Raw genomic sequence first — 14,570 nt, 5'->3', positions numbered from 1 at the left:
TGGCCAAGGGCCGGAAAGGACCCACTGCCCCTCCCACAGTGTGTACGGGGGATCGCATCCGATCTCCTCAACCTCGGCACTACTGACATTTTAGGCTAGATCATTCTTCGTTTGCTTTTGTAGGATGTTTAGTAGAATCTCTTGCCCTGTACCCCCTCGATTCCAGTAGCAACCCACCGCCCTGGGTTTTGTCAACCAGAAGACCTCTCCAGACATTGCTCAATGTCCCCTGCTTGAGAACCATTGACTTAGGGAGAAGTAACCTATCCCACTGCAGCGAAAGTTACTAACTTTAAACCTGGGTCTAAGATTGCCCTGGAGTCACTCCTTCATCATCGACTCCCTTGTTTGAGCCAATCTAAGAGCAGCCGGGACCTCTGGCTCTGATTGCATGAGGATGTGAGGGGGTCAGGAGACGTGCTCCTCTCTGGGCTTGTTCCGTTCCCTCTAGATAGCACAGGAGTTGCTATGAGAGGTCCCTTCCAGCCCTAAAAGATGGCGAGGTAGAGAGTCTGCTCTGGGAGTTCCCCCTGGGCCCTGGTCGGTAGCACCCCTGTTTGATGATGACATAAGGAGTGGGGGTCATCTGCAAGCCTGGGCTTCCTGAGGGGAAGTGGCTGTGGTGAGGCGGTCTGTCTTGGGCTGCAGCTGTGCCCACTGGGGCGGTGAGGACAGGGCCAGCTGGGTTTGTAGGACGATGTTGCTTTGAGTTGTCAGGGCACCCCTTCAGAGGCCATCAATTATGGTCAGCGGGAAGCCTGGTGCAGCTCTTCATCATCCCCCATCCCCCCTACCTCCCAGCCCCCGGAAGAAGAATATCAGGGCAAGGTCCAGGCCGGCCAGGTAGCAGAGCCAGAGCTGCCATTGTGTCATCTCTTGAGGTCCAGAACAGGTTCGAATTGAGGGGTCCCTGGACTCAGTGTGTGAGGTCACAGCAGGGCCAGATCCTGGACAGAGGGAGCCTGTCTGAAGTCAGAAGCCAGGGTCAAAGCAGGAGAATGGGAGTAGGTCTGGATCTAGGAGCAAGTGGGGAAGTTGGCTGAGCCGAAAGGGCTGGAGGCTCCCTCTGGGCTGCAAAGAGTAGACCCAGTCTCAGCCCCAGAGTGAGTGGGAAGGACAGTGCTCTGGCCGTCATTACTGCTCCTGAGTCTCAGAAGGCCCCAGGGAGACACACGCTAGTTCGCCGTTAGACGCGTGTGGTTAATACGGTCTGGCTCCCGAGAGGTGTCTCGTGTGCATCGGGTCTCAGGGAGTGAGACCAGGCCCTTGGGCTCTGGAGGATTTCTGTGCCTTTTGCTCCCGGGCTGCCTTTCCTCGAGGCGGCCCCGGGCAGAACTGCAGGCGGGACGCACCAGCATGGAGGAAAGGCAGGCACGAGGCCTGGGCAGGCCTCACTCCTCTGCTTCTGCCCACAGGACCTCAGGCAAGGCACTTCCCAGTCTGGACCTCTGTTTAAATCAGGAAAATGGAAGCACGCTGGGTGCCCCGCTTAAGCCCCCACCCCCGGGGGGCTGTGAGGAGCCAATGAGGCGGCGGAGCTGGGGCCCGTGGCTGGCGACGCAGTGTGATGCCCGTGGGGGTGACTGTAGTGGTTTCCCCTGGTCCGTAGTCTGTCGCGGTGGGTGTGCGTCGGCACTTTCAGAGCGGACGAGACCGGTGTCCTCCCGCCACGGATGTGCTCAGGACCCCTCCTTGCTCTTTTCTGCCATTGCAGCGCCAGTGTGTTGAATACGCCTTGAAAGCACGTCCCCTGCGGAGATACATTCCCAAAAACCCCTACCAGTACAAGTTCTGGTACGTGGTGAACTCCTCGCCTTTCGAATACATGATGTTTGTCCTCATCATGCTCAACACACTCTGCTTGGCCATGCAGGTAAAAATGGAGACGGCCGCGGGGGTCGCGTCTGGGCCTTCTGCGCAGCCCCTGCCGCAGATTCTGGGGCAGGGTGCCGCCCCCTCACAAGAGAATGGGTGTGATTTTCTGATGAGTCTGGGCTGTAGTTTGGCCAGAGTCCCATCCTGGCTAACAGTCCTCACGGTAGGCGTCGGAGATGGCTCTTTTGTTCTAAGAGACTGTCTGTACAGCGTGACCATAGGTAACATTTCCTTGCGGCCTGAGCCTGGCATCCAATCCTATAGACACTTACCGTGGGCCCCCTGAGGCCAGGGAGCATTTAAGGACTAAAAGCTCGGTCTGTGTGGAGTGGGGCAGACGGGCGTTGCAATCCTGCCTTTACTCCTTACCAGCCGGGCCATCTTGACAGGGCAATTTCAATCCCCTGAGCCTTGCTTTCTTCATTGGCAAAATGGGAAATCTATCACACCTATGCCAGAGGTAAGGTTTGCACTGGATAATTCACGTCAGGCACTTGGCGCTAGGCCCATCACAGAGCGAACACCCAATGTTGAAACACAAAACATAAGTCACCTTCCTGTCTTCAAGGAGCTCTTAGAGTAGTGAGAATGGTGGTGGAGAATCTTCCAGCTGGTGAAGTAGAGTTTAGCCTGCGTTATGGCTACTTCTTGCTACCCTGGCACCAAGGCATATGACTCCCGTCAGTTGGCCAAATTCGTATTGACAGTGGGCATTTCCATCAGTTATACTGTCAAGTAGATACTAGGACAAAAGCAAAGGCCAAGGTTTCGATCCACTTTCTACACTGACTTTAAGAACTTAAGTAAATCAAACCAACTCCCAGTGCTGCCTAGAAAATGGGTCCAAAAGCCACCAGAGATACATTCTCTGGCATGTCTTTTAAATTTAAGAAGTCTTCATGAATGAGCAGGATCCCGTGTTGATGTAGGGAAGAGGCGTGAGGTCGAGATGTCATTGCCTTTTATTGAATGTGGACCTCAATGGCATCAGATTTATCCCCAGCCAAATCCTGTCTTTAGTCGTAGGCATCTAGGTGGGTTCTGCCTTGTGCCTGGGTCAAGGCCCTGAATAGAAACCCTGCTGGAGGAAGGGTGGGTTCCCTTCATCCAGAGCAGAGGAAATGAATGCCTTTCCCCTTCATCTTCCAATCATCCTCATTCGTCCAGGCCCCCCTGTGCTTTGTGGTGAGTTAACCACGTGCCGTTGGAACCCGTGGAGGGTTGCCTCCATGTCCAAGCAGAGGGTGGAGGTCTACAGGGGGCCGGGGAGCCTCCTTTCGTGAGGCTGGCTGGGCCGGGCCTCTGAGAACCTTTCCTCTGACTTTGTCCACAGCACTACGAGCAGTCCAAGATGTTCAACGACGCCATGGACATTCTGAACATGGTCTTCACTGGGGTGTTCACCGTCGAGATGGTTTTGAAAGTCATCGCGTTCAAACCTAAGGTGAGTCTCTGAACCCACTTCTCAAAGGCTGTTGCTGAATCACCCCAGAGAAGCACACGCTTCCTGTTCGTCTCGCGTTACCCAGTGATGCTGATAACTGGGTTATCACCTGAGAACGTTAAAATCTGATTAGGGCATCTGGGTACATATGGAAAAACAAAACTACAGAACAAAAGCTCATGAAAAGAATTCTGAGAAAAAGAAGAAGGTGGGACAGAATTGGGAATTTATAGAATGGAGATGGTTTTGAAACTGGATTTTCTGCCTCTAGAATAGCCCATCCTGCTCTCTCAGGGAAACTGGCCTCGTTGCTCAAGCATGAGGGAAACTGCTGTAACAGAACCCATCAGAAAGAACGTAGCCTTGATTTTACTCTTAGGTTTCCAGGAGAAAGACCTTGGTTTTCCTTGTTCGGGGTCTACAGCTGCTTTTTCACCTTTTATGGAAAGTCCTACCCATTGGGGAGCTCTTACTGTTTATTTGACTTAGAAAAATGTCACTTGACTTTAAGACAAAACAAGACACGAAATTTATTAAACGCTGTTGGGCTAGGCAGCCTATGGTGTCGCCTTTGGGAGGGAGCGGGTCCAGCCCCACGGTTGTCCGTGTCTGTGGTCGAAGAGGCTGACAGCACAGTGTCGAAGAGCATGCCCAACTCGGGATCCAAATCCCTACTCCCCACTTGCTAACACAAGTGTATTCCCTAACAGCTCTGTGCTGGGTTTTCCTCACCCGTAAAACGAGGACAGTACCAGTCCTGTTTCCCAAGGTGGTTGTGAGGGGTAAAGAATCACTATCTGTGCCATGCTTAGCAGAGTGCCTGGCACGTAGTGACGTGCCGCGGACACGTCAGTACTGTTACTGTGACCGCCACCACCATCATCGTCAAGTCACGACACCCCCTCACTCTAAAACTGTAGACAGAGGAGCAAATCCAGGCTGAGCTGGGGGACATTTGACTCTCAGCCTCTTTGCTAGCAAAGCCCCCAAACTCTCAGTATGAGGCAGTGACAGAATCCGGGGACCCGGTTGTTGGTTCGTCTGTGCGTAAGGCATCTGGATTATGATATGATGGTTTCGCATACTCCATGTTTCCATGGACTTCTAATCCAAAACTGTTCCTTTCTTTAATTTGAATTAATTTTTATGCAATCTTTATCAGATCTTTGTGGACCAAAAAGAAAGGACACTTGTAAGTGGTCACTTGGGGTGATTGCAGTGGGGTCAAACTTGGCACCTTATGCATGGCCAGATGTTATTTTACTGTGACTTGTCCATATCTACATACATACACATCTCCTCCTTTTCCAAATTCATCTTAATTTCCTTTGAGATTTTTGGTTTGCTTCCCTGTCACCTTTACTTCTCTAAACAATATTTGTCTGGATTGATGAAAAAGGTTGTCAAGTAAGAACATCAAAAGGACTTGAGAGAGACAGTGCGGAACCTATCCACGGAATGTTTCTAGATCCCCTTGTCATGTCTTCCCTTGCCTGGTGATTAAGCTCTGAAATGTTTCAGAGCTTGCTCTGGGCCGAAGAGAAGGCACACTCGCCCACGGCATGTGTGTGTGAGAGTGCATGTGTGTCCGTATGCAAACGCGCCCCCGCCAGCGGGCCAGTGCACCCGAGGGCTCGTACACCCCTCTGCCCAGTAAACCACTGATATCAAACCTGGGAGGAGGGTTTGGTGGCATGTGATCAGACTGGTGATATCAGGAGGGAAATGAGTAGCTAATTTTTAATCAGTACTGATTAATCAGAGTTTTAAAATGAGTGATTTCCGCTAGAATTCGTGCTGCTTTGTTGTTTTGCCCAGCAAGATGTTTCCGGAGCATGAAACAGCAATAGGAGCGTTTCCATGCTTGAGAGGAGCACTGTCTCCGCGTTCGCCGAAGCCGGGAGAGACAGGTTTTATGTGGAGGAGACGGGGAGAATCAGTTCCCTAAGAAACAAAGCCCTTCTTAAAATGCTTTTCCACTTTCCCTTGTTTTTCTCTTCTGGGTTGACAAAGCAAGCCCAGGGAGGGTAGGCTTTCACTGAGAAGCCCTCTCTCATCAGAGGGGCAGTCGGGCTACGGAGCAAGGTTACAGAGGCTGCCGAGGGAAGAATCTTCCAGGAGAAGCCCACGTGGGACAAAGGGCCGCATGGGAACCTTTGGGTCTCATCTCAGGAAAGCCTTTGTCTCTGTGAGGAGTTTGTTACAGGGCCCTTTGGGGCAGTGTTATCCACAGCGAGGGCACACCTTCTAGGAAAACTTGCCAGCATCTGTCAGGAGAGATGGGGTTGCAGCTGTTCTGGGATACAGATACAGAAAGTGAAGTTGGACAAAATCCTTTCTGGTGGACGAGAAGGCACTGTGAGGGGGATGGGTTAAAAGAAGTCAGGAAACCTGACCATGGGGACTTCTGTATTCAAGAGCCCGCTGGAGAGGTGGGGTCTCCCAAGAGCACACATTTAGGGAGAAGTGGTTCGAAGACTCGGCAGGCCAGGTCACCCCGCCTCCATAAGCAGGGAGGGCTGAGATGGAGAGGCGGAGGTAGCAAACCCAGAGCCAGGAGCTGCTCTGGCTGGGGAGTCAGGCTCACTGCATGGGAAGAGCTGTTCTGAGCATTGGTTCTAGGCAAGAGCGCAAGGTGGCAAGAAGCCGAAGAGCAGAATTGGGGGAAAGCAAGCAGGCTGTTGAGTGTATTATATCTGCTCCCCAAGGGAAACCCCACCGTCTGGCATTGACCTTGCACACTCTAGATGGTACTTTTGACTTGGAGGTGCTTGTGCCATCCTAGGCTTTTAAAAGGGAGGCCCTAATTGAAGTAAGGTAAGCCTACTTCCCTGGCTCTTCCCTCCGGAACTCCCAGGGGAAGCCACTGGACGTCTCCAGTGAATTCTCTTGCTCCAAGGAGGGAGACTGAGGAAGAAGGGCCTTCCCCAAAGTACTGGCTGCTGCAGGAATAAAGAGCACTTCCAATTTGGTGGGGCTCCGTCTTGGTGCTCCCAGATGTCACCTGCCCGTCCAGCATGTACCCGAGCCCAGGTTAGCTGCCTCGGCTGTGGGCTTTTCCCCAAAGAGCCACACTCTGTTCCCAGGTCTGCATTTTCATCTTGGTTCTACCTCGAAAATGGCTAATTTATACTCCTGGCCACTTGGGCTTGGGAAGAGTAGACGGTAGTTGGGTTTGGGGGAAGAGGAGAGTGTTTTGGCGCTGTTCTCCTCTGTCAGTGCAGAGCTGCTGCACGGTGGACACCGGCGTTTGGTGCCACCAGCCTCCTGGGATGGCATTCCCTGCCCCAGGGACCCTGGCCAAATACGGGCTCTTAAAGCCTTAGCAGTCTTTTCGGAGGACACCCTCCATCTCTTAGAAAGAACATTTGATAGTCTTTACAGTTCTACAGTGATCATGTCTATTTTAGGTGATTTATTTTAATGTCAAATAATACTTGAGGCCCAACATTCTTCTCCTTAGCTAGAACGTTGCGCCAGACCTCGTGGGCCCAGCCTGCGCCTTCGATGTCATGGTTTCTCGGGGTGCTCTCCTGGTTCCCTTCTCCCCTGGTAAATGCCTACAGGCCCAGAGCTTCTCCTGCCCCTCCGTTCCCTGAATAGCTAAGTCTCACCCCTCCCCCACCCCCGCCCAGCCCCTCTCTGCTCATTTCCACAATGAAACTCTGGTACCAGCCACCTGTTGCCTGAGGAAAAAACAAAGAAAAACATTAGAGTTTTCTTAGTCTCATGTTCAAAATCCTCCATCAAACCTTCCTGTTTGCGCTTCTGCGTTGTTTCTAGTTGCTTTCCCTCTCATTCCTTCTACACTCCCCACTCCCATCTGTTAACAAGCCAGACCTTTCCATGGCACATGCTTCTGTATCTGGAAGCCCTTCTTTTGCCTTATTGCCTAAGGCCCGTCTGACATGTGGGTTCCTCTGTGACATCCTCTCCACCAGCTCAGCCAAAGTCTGTTCTTCCCTTCACCTGCGTGTCCACTAGAGGCTTACTGGGCTATGTCATGATCAAGACTTCTCCGGGTCTCTCTGTTAACTAAGGCTGAGCGGCTGCTTGAGGTCACAGGCTGGGTCCCCCGTGTCCCACATGATGCCTGCCCCAGGCTGGCCGCTCGGTAAGGACAGGTAGGATGAAGAAAGGCACAAATGGATGAGCCTTAGGGGCAGCCTCTTGGCATGAGATGGTACGCAGGGTATTTTCTTTTTTTCTTTTTTCTTTTAAAGATTTTATTTATTTATTTGACAGAGACAGCCAGTGAAAGAGGGAACACCAGTAGAGGCAGCTGGAGAGGAAGAAGCAGGCTTTCCAGTGGAGCAGGGAGCCCGATGCGGGGCTGGATCCCAGGACCCTGGGATCACACCCTGGGCGGAAGGCAGATGCTTAATGACTGAGCCATCCAGGCGCCCCCGCAGGGTATTTTCTGTCACGGGATAGTTGATCACAGTAGAGTGGCCAAACGTGAATGCTTTGCTGTAAACCCCCACTTGACCTTTGAAAAGGCTTGTGCTAGTTAGGAAGCTGTCCGTTAATGGTGTCTCCCAAAACATGCTTCTGTGGGTCATCACTGCCCAAACAGTTCCCGGCAGAAACCGCTGAGTGACCTGGCTGCCGGGGTAAACCACAAAAGCAGGTGGTTTGTGTGGGCTCCTTCAGATCTGCAAATGGGAAAGACTCCAGGCAACAAAAAGAACCCGGACTCGGGCTGCTTCTCTTGTTTCTGTTCCACACACCCCCCCCCCCCCCCCGCCAACACACACATGTACCACCCCTGGGCGCTCTATCCTGCTGGAGGTTCCAGCTCTGCGTCCAGGAGCCGACAGTCAGGAGCGATATGGGCACTGACCCACTGTCAGAGTTCTTGGAAATCTTGAAAGTTCCTGGCCCTCATACCCACATGAGTGTGCTTTCTGATTTAAAATTTCCAAGTCAGACACGTTTCTGAATAACAGAGATTACCGTACGTGGCTGACTTGCTTGGTCTTTCCAAGCCAGTAGGATGGGACAACAAAGAGTTGAGTCTGGCTGAGTGCTGGGGACTGCTGGCTCCGCTCGATGGGTCCTGGCCTGGGCATTCAGTGGCAGGAGAACCTGTCATTTTTGGCCAAGAGAAGAGGGCACAGGGATGGATGCTCTGTCAGAAGCCTTTGTCTCATCTTCTGGTTACCCAGACACTGTGGTGACTTCGCTGGGAAAGGGGTGGGGGACTGAGTCATGCTCACTCGGCAGTGATCTGATGACATAGGAGGCTACTAAACAGGGAATCAGATATGGGGAGAAAGAGAGCCTGGCCTTTTCTGCCTCCACTGGCCCCCTGGCACAGCCATCTTGCCTGAGCCTGTGGTTCCAGCCACCTGCATTAGCTCGGGCCTCCCGTTGCCTGGATTAGGGGTGCGTACCTTCAGTCCAGGAATCCTTGGGCACAGGGCTTGGCACAATTTTGTGAGGTGAGGGACCTTCTGAAGAGAGTTGACAAGATTGCCAAAACGTTCCAGGACCCCAAATGTGAAGCCCCTATTGCACTGGTTTAAGGTGATTTCACGTACCACCATGGACCAGAATGGGCCGTTGGAGAATAGTGTGTAGGCCAATGGGAATGATTCAGAGGTAAGTGCTGATAATTCCGGAAAAGCAGGGGAGGAGCTGTTCAGGAATAAAGTCCAAAGTCGGTGCGCAGGTGGTGGCCTTGGTCTCAGGTGAACAGCCTGCTGTAGCAGGAGGAGCGGGTAGGGTGCAGCTGTGGGCGGGGGCTGGTCCTGTGCCTGGACAGAGGACAAGGAACTCGGGGTCTTCTGCTGCTCTCCATACCCTGGAGGCCTGATTTTTACTGGTGCCCCGCTGTCCCAGTGAGGCATCAGCTCACGTCTAGTGGAGGTGGGAATGATCACCGTACTCTCCTTCATTTTGGAGATGCTGTTAAATTCAGGAAGGGACGGATAGGCTCTGGCCCTCAGAGTAGGCTGTGGCAAGGCTGCTGGTCAGAGGCCTGTTTGTTACCTAGTCACACAGCATAAATAAGGGACCCCGGCACCCCCACGGCAGTGCTCAGCCCTAGACCCAGCAGACTTTTGTGTTAGGAGGTCTTCTCTCTGAAGGAAACAGGTGCTCCTTTGGGTCCAGGCACAAGCTCTTTGTGTCCTGGCCAGCCAGCGTGACCAGCACGCTCCGGGGTACTTGTCTAGCCCTCAGAGTGGCTGGTCTTGCCCCAGTCTGCCAGCCAAGAATCATGGGACACTGGGGAAAAAAGCTAGAAGGTGCAAAACGTGGTGTTCATTTAGACTTGTCCCATTAGACTTGTGTACACTGGTCGGCAGGGTTGGTGCAGCCAGACTCCCTTTGTTTACTTGTTGGAGGCCTGAGATGAGGGGTCTGGGAGGGTGGCAGTCAACGAGGTAACGTGTGACAGAGGAGGGGAGGGGTGAGGACTGGGTGAGAGGTGATTGGGTGGGAAAATCTTACGTTATTTAAGATGAAATTTTTAAAAGTCCAAATCATCAGTTAATGTCATAGTTCCCCCATAATTGTACTTGAAGTGATCAACAGTAACTAGAACAAACATCCCTACTCCAGTTATTAGGATGGCCAGCACGGCCACACTTTCTATCGTGTCATCAAAGGCTGGGGCTCTGCAGTGGCTTTCTTGGCGCCTGCATGTGATCACAAGTTCATGGGACCTGACACTTCAAAGTACCTTCTTTTCTGGTTTTCTTCATCCTCACTAAGTGTACCCAGTTGTAACCATGCTTGGCACCTTTTGATATATTTCAGACCTAGATTTTTTTCTTTTAATTTCCAAAACATGTTCCAACGTTTTAAGACAGTTGATTTTCAGACAGAGTCGTCGACCTTGCAACCAGAAGCCTCTGTGTGCAGTGCCCACCCCCACCCCTCTGACCAAGGATTGCCAGGGGGTGTCAGGAGACAGCAGAAACGAATTTAGCACCTACTGTGCTGAGTCCACAAGAGGGCATATGTAAAATATATGCCACATAGATATATATGGATTTATAAGTCACAGTCATAGGGACATTGTGCCTTCATGCTTGTTGCAAGATAGGACGATCTGAATGGTGGTAGGATGCTAGGTCAGTGGAAGAAAGGCATTGCAGTGTGTGGAGCAACGGGTTCAAGACTCTGGGGGTAGGTACTAGGGCTAGCGAAAGAGGGGATGGAGGAGTCGGCATGGGACTCATCCCCAGGGCTTTCCGTGGGTTAAACTGGCAAAGATCCCAGATTCGGTGATGAGGACATGTGAGAAGCAGAGTGGAGGTCAGGAGGATCTGAAAAGGTCCCTTCAAGGAGCTGGCATTTGGTCCGACCTTGAAGGAGGAAATGGATTTGGGCAGACAGAGTTGGGGGTGGGGAGGCGGCGATTGCAGTGGCAGCAGGAGAGGGGGGAAAAACCTGCTGGTGGCTCTGAGAGATGACGAGGAGTCCTCCTTGTGGAGAGGGAAAGGAGGAGATGGGATACAAGGATTCTCTCGAGGCCAATGGGAGCCTTAGCACATAATCATCCTTGACTGCTCTTTTCCTTTGTAAGACCTGCCTGGGCTCCCTACATAACCCCCTTGCCACCCAGACGAGAGGGAGTACGCCCCGCCACCCCGCGCCAACTTCCCCGCAACCCTGTGCCCAGGACAGCGGGCCTCACTGTGCCTCTGTCCCAGTGAGCCCAAGGGCTCTGTGAGGACGGAGCGCACCCTTTGTAATTCTTGCAGCGGGGGAGGAGCAGGAGGGGTTACGGGTTTGTTTTAAGAGCACAGAAAGGAGGACTGAAACGCCTGGTCACAGCGCTCTTTAGCTCGGAGAAGAGCAGAACTGCGGGAGGAGCAGGGGGAGGGGCTGCTGACCCTTCTATGGAAGGGTTGTAAACTTAGGGTCGCACACCCTCTTGTGAGGGTTTGAAGCTGAGACCCTAGCTGCAAGGGCAGGGTTTTCAGAGGACCCCTCTGCCCTGCAGAAACTCTGCTTGCGGTGGTGCTGCTCGGGACCATGGGTCTGCACTGCGCGTGCCTGCGTGCGTGTGCGTGCGTGCGTGCGTGTGCGTGCGCGCTCTCTCACACATGCCGGTGCACCCCAGCCTGTGTCCCTTTCCACCAGTGGACGGTGCTGTTGGCTCCCTTTGGCTCTCCCACCCCACCTGGTTGCCATGGGTACCACGGGGCCTCCGATACGTCCCCGTATGATCCGTGTGGCGTGTTCGTTCCTACGTGCTCATAAACGTCTGCCCCCTGCCTGCTCTGTCCAGGGGTATTTTAGTGACGCCTGGAACACGTTTGACTCCCTCATCGTAATCGGCAGCATTATAGACGTGGCCCTCAGCGAAGCCGACGTGAGTATGCGCCCGCCGTGGCCGCCCGCCTCGTGTCCTCTCTCTGTCTGCACATTCCGCTCCCCGCCCCGCACTGGCATCACCTGGACAAGTCACAGGCCCCAACCTCACTTGACCTAAAACCAGGAATTTCCGCACGAGAGCTGTGGACGAGAGGCTTGTGAGGGTAGAGCGTGATCCCAGGCCTTTGCAGACACAGAGCACCTTCCGGAGGGCTGACTCGGGCCGCATTTCCCCGAGTCACCGGTAGGCGGGGCAAGACAGGCGGCTCTACTTGTTTTCATTTGCTGCGTCAGCGGCAACACCCAAAGTGACTACCTATAACATGTTTGTTTTAGGGTGATTTTTCAAGTAGCCGGGTGGCATAATGCTAGAATGTTCCCTTTTTATAACACTGTCCTTTTCTTCTTTTTTCCTGTTGTGCTTCCTCTCCTCTGTGGCTTCTGAATGCTTGCCCTAACAGCACTATTTCACTGATGCATGGAACACTTTTGATGCCTTAATTGTTGTTGGTAGCGTCGTTGATATTGCTATAACTGAAGTGAATGTAAGTAGCAAACTTTGTGTCCTGTGACGTGATTGTTTTTGTTAAGTCTGACACTCAGGAGCCTAGAAACCTTATCCATGGGTCTCTCTACACTTAAGAAATTCGGGCATGCATTTTGTTTTGAAAGACGAACATGTTGGGGCCTCCCCTCCCCTGCCCCACCCCCTTCCCCTGAAAGAGAGTGGAGCAGGAAATGTAGACTGGCCATTTTGGAACTAACATTATTTGAAAAAGTTCTTGTGAACATGTGAAGGGCCAGGAGTTAATTTATGTGAGTATGTGAACATTATCACTCACTAGCTGGGTGACCTCGGCCGGGCACCTGACTGCTCTGTGCCTCAGTTTTTCCGGCTGCAAAATGGAGTTCATAACATGTGCCCGGGTACTCACGATGGTTCTGTGAAGGCACAGGGGGGAAACTTCACAGCCACACCACGAACCCGTGGCTGCTGCTGCTGTCCTCACCTGTATGGTGTGCACCTGCCGAGTCTGACCAGTGACACTGGGGAGTACCCCCTGTCCTAGCTCCCCAAACGAAGGTGACCTCTTGCACCAGGGGAAGGAGGGCTGAGTGTGTATGAGGAGAGGGTGTCCATTCTCCTCTGTTGCACTCTTTTGAACCCTTTAATAAGGAAACAAGTACAGTAGCAGTGTGGTAGGTGGAGTGACCCCCACCCTTCCAGAAGCATCCTGAGAACCCTTCTTCAAAATTAAGAGGCTCAAGAAAGGGGAGCACTGCCTCCTGCCAGCAGTTCTTGGATCTAACCCATGCCTAAACCAGAAGGGCCTGAGGTAGGCAGAAATGGCCCTGCTCACCTGGTCTGTCCGCAGTTTGTCAGCAAGTCTTAGTGGGTGTCCAGTGTGCGTGCCCCAATTGTGTAGAGCCGGTGACGGGGATGAATGGAGCATGGGGTGGGACTGCTGTGTGGTGTTGGCTTTCTGTTCCTTGTGGCCAGGCCCGCCCTCCTCCCCCACCCCTGGCTGGGAAGGGGCCTCCTCGCTCTGCCTGGCTGACATCTGCAGGATTGTACGGCCCATCCTGGTGTCCAAACAGCCTGTATCAAATACGGATGGTGCAGACCCTCTTTATGCCACTGCTTTGGGGCCAAGCTAAGCCTAGAGCACAGACCAGTGGGATGGCCACTGGCCTGGCACTCCTAAGGCCTGACAGTTCTGGTCCTGGTTCAAAACTGACTTATTGGGCCCGGGCCTCAGTTCCCCCATGGATCAGCTGGGGTGAATGATATCTGCCCTCCCTGCTTCATAGGTATGTCGGGGGCATAAAATGATGCAGATATTTGTGTAAATACTAGTTACAAAAATTAAAGTATTAGGGAGATACAAGGCAATTATCCAAGTGTAGATTTTCCATGGACTAACAAGTGAAATGGACTGTAAGACATGTCCACGAGGCTGTGATATATGCCTCACAACACCCCAATCCGTGCCATGACAAGGGACTGAAGTGCTATTTTCCCAGGCCCCGGAAGGTACATCCCCGAACCTCTGTGAGCCCAGACTTAGGTAAATTCCACTTTATATGAAATATTCCATAACTCAGCCATATTATTGTCATTCATAAGGTGTAGATTATGCTTGGTTATAAAATAATCTAATGCTAATAGCAGAACAGCAGGGCCCTAACTGGGCTGCCATGGGCTCTCTTCTGCGTTTATGACCAGATGTCTGCCTGCTTAACCATCTCCTGACGTAAAGCGCTTAGAACCTTCGTCAAAGTCTGCTTATGTCAGAATTCTGGCACAGACCCTTCCGTAAGTCAGAGATGGTCTATAATGGAAATGAAAATAGAATGAACTACCGTTTCAGTGGGTCTCCCTGCAGTGCTCCATGTTGAAAGGGATGTGCAGGCGGTGGGCATAAATACCGGGTTTCTGGGTACCAGGATGTGGCCGAGGTTTGTTCACTGAGCCAACAAGCCAGCTCTCCAGTGCCTCATCCCCCTGCTGGCTGTCAGGGTGTGGCGCTGGTGCCCTCGGCTGACAGCACGTGACCGAGCTTTCCAGCTGCCCTTCCATATGCTGGGGGCAAGAAGCACACCGTCCCCATCCCCTCTGGCCCCGCCTTGCTCATCAGTGTCTCAGACATAGCCTTCTTCACGTGACGTCCACCAGGAAAGCTGCAGGGGGACAAAAACCCACACTGAACTTTCTCGTTAGCATTTGACTTTGGAGTGTCTGCACAAAACAGGCTTTCATGGGGCCCATTTCTGGCACTCAAAACTTTCAAAACTCACACCGGTGACCATTGTCCTAGCATTTTCTAGTCAGTGACTTATCCCCCGGTCAGATTAAGCTCCAGACAAAAGCTCCCTCGGCTGTTGGCAAAACCAGCTGTGCGCCCGGGCTGGTAGGTCC

At 52.6% G+C, this 14,570-nt stretch overlaps 1 protein-coding gene across 3 annotated transcripts in view; it reads left to right on the top strand.

Moving 5' to 3' along the window:
* The window catches only part of CACNA1D (calcium voltage-gated channel subunit alpha1 D), a 296,621-nt gene that overhangs the window by 236,836 nt on the left and 45,215 nt on the right, over positions 1-14,570 (top strand). For all 3 annotated transcript variants that reach the window (XM_040628679.1, XM_040628681.1, XM_040628680.1), the window contains 3 exons: positions 1,715-1,873; positions 3,209-3,319; positions 11,565-11,648. In XM_040628679.1, the coding sequence (XP_040484613.1) occupies positions 1,715-1,873; positions 3,209-3,319; positions 11,565-11,648 (354 nt within the window). The remainder of the gene's footprint in view (positions 1-1,714; positions 1,874-3,208; positions 3,320-11,564; positions 11,649-14,570) is intronic.

This window comes from Ursus maritimus, unplaced genomic scaffold (assembly GCF_017311325.1).
Source record: "Ursus maritimus isolate PB19 unplaced genomic scaffold, ASM1731132v1 scaffold_14, whole genome shotgun sequence".
Lineage (NCBI taxonomy): Eukaryota > Metazoa > Chordata > Mammalia > Carnivora > Ursidae > Ursus > Ursus maritimus.
The sequence above is the reverse complement of the archived record's forward strand: the minus strand, read 5'-3'. Positions and strand labels throughout refer to the sequence as shown.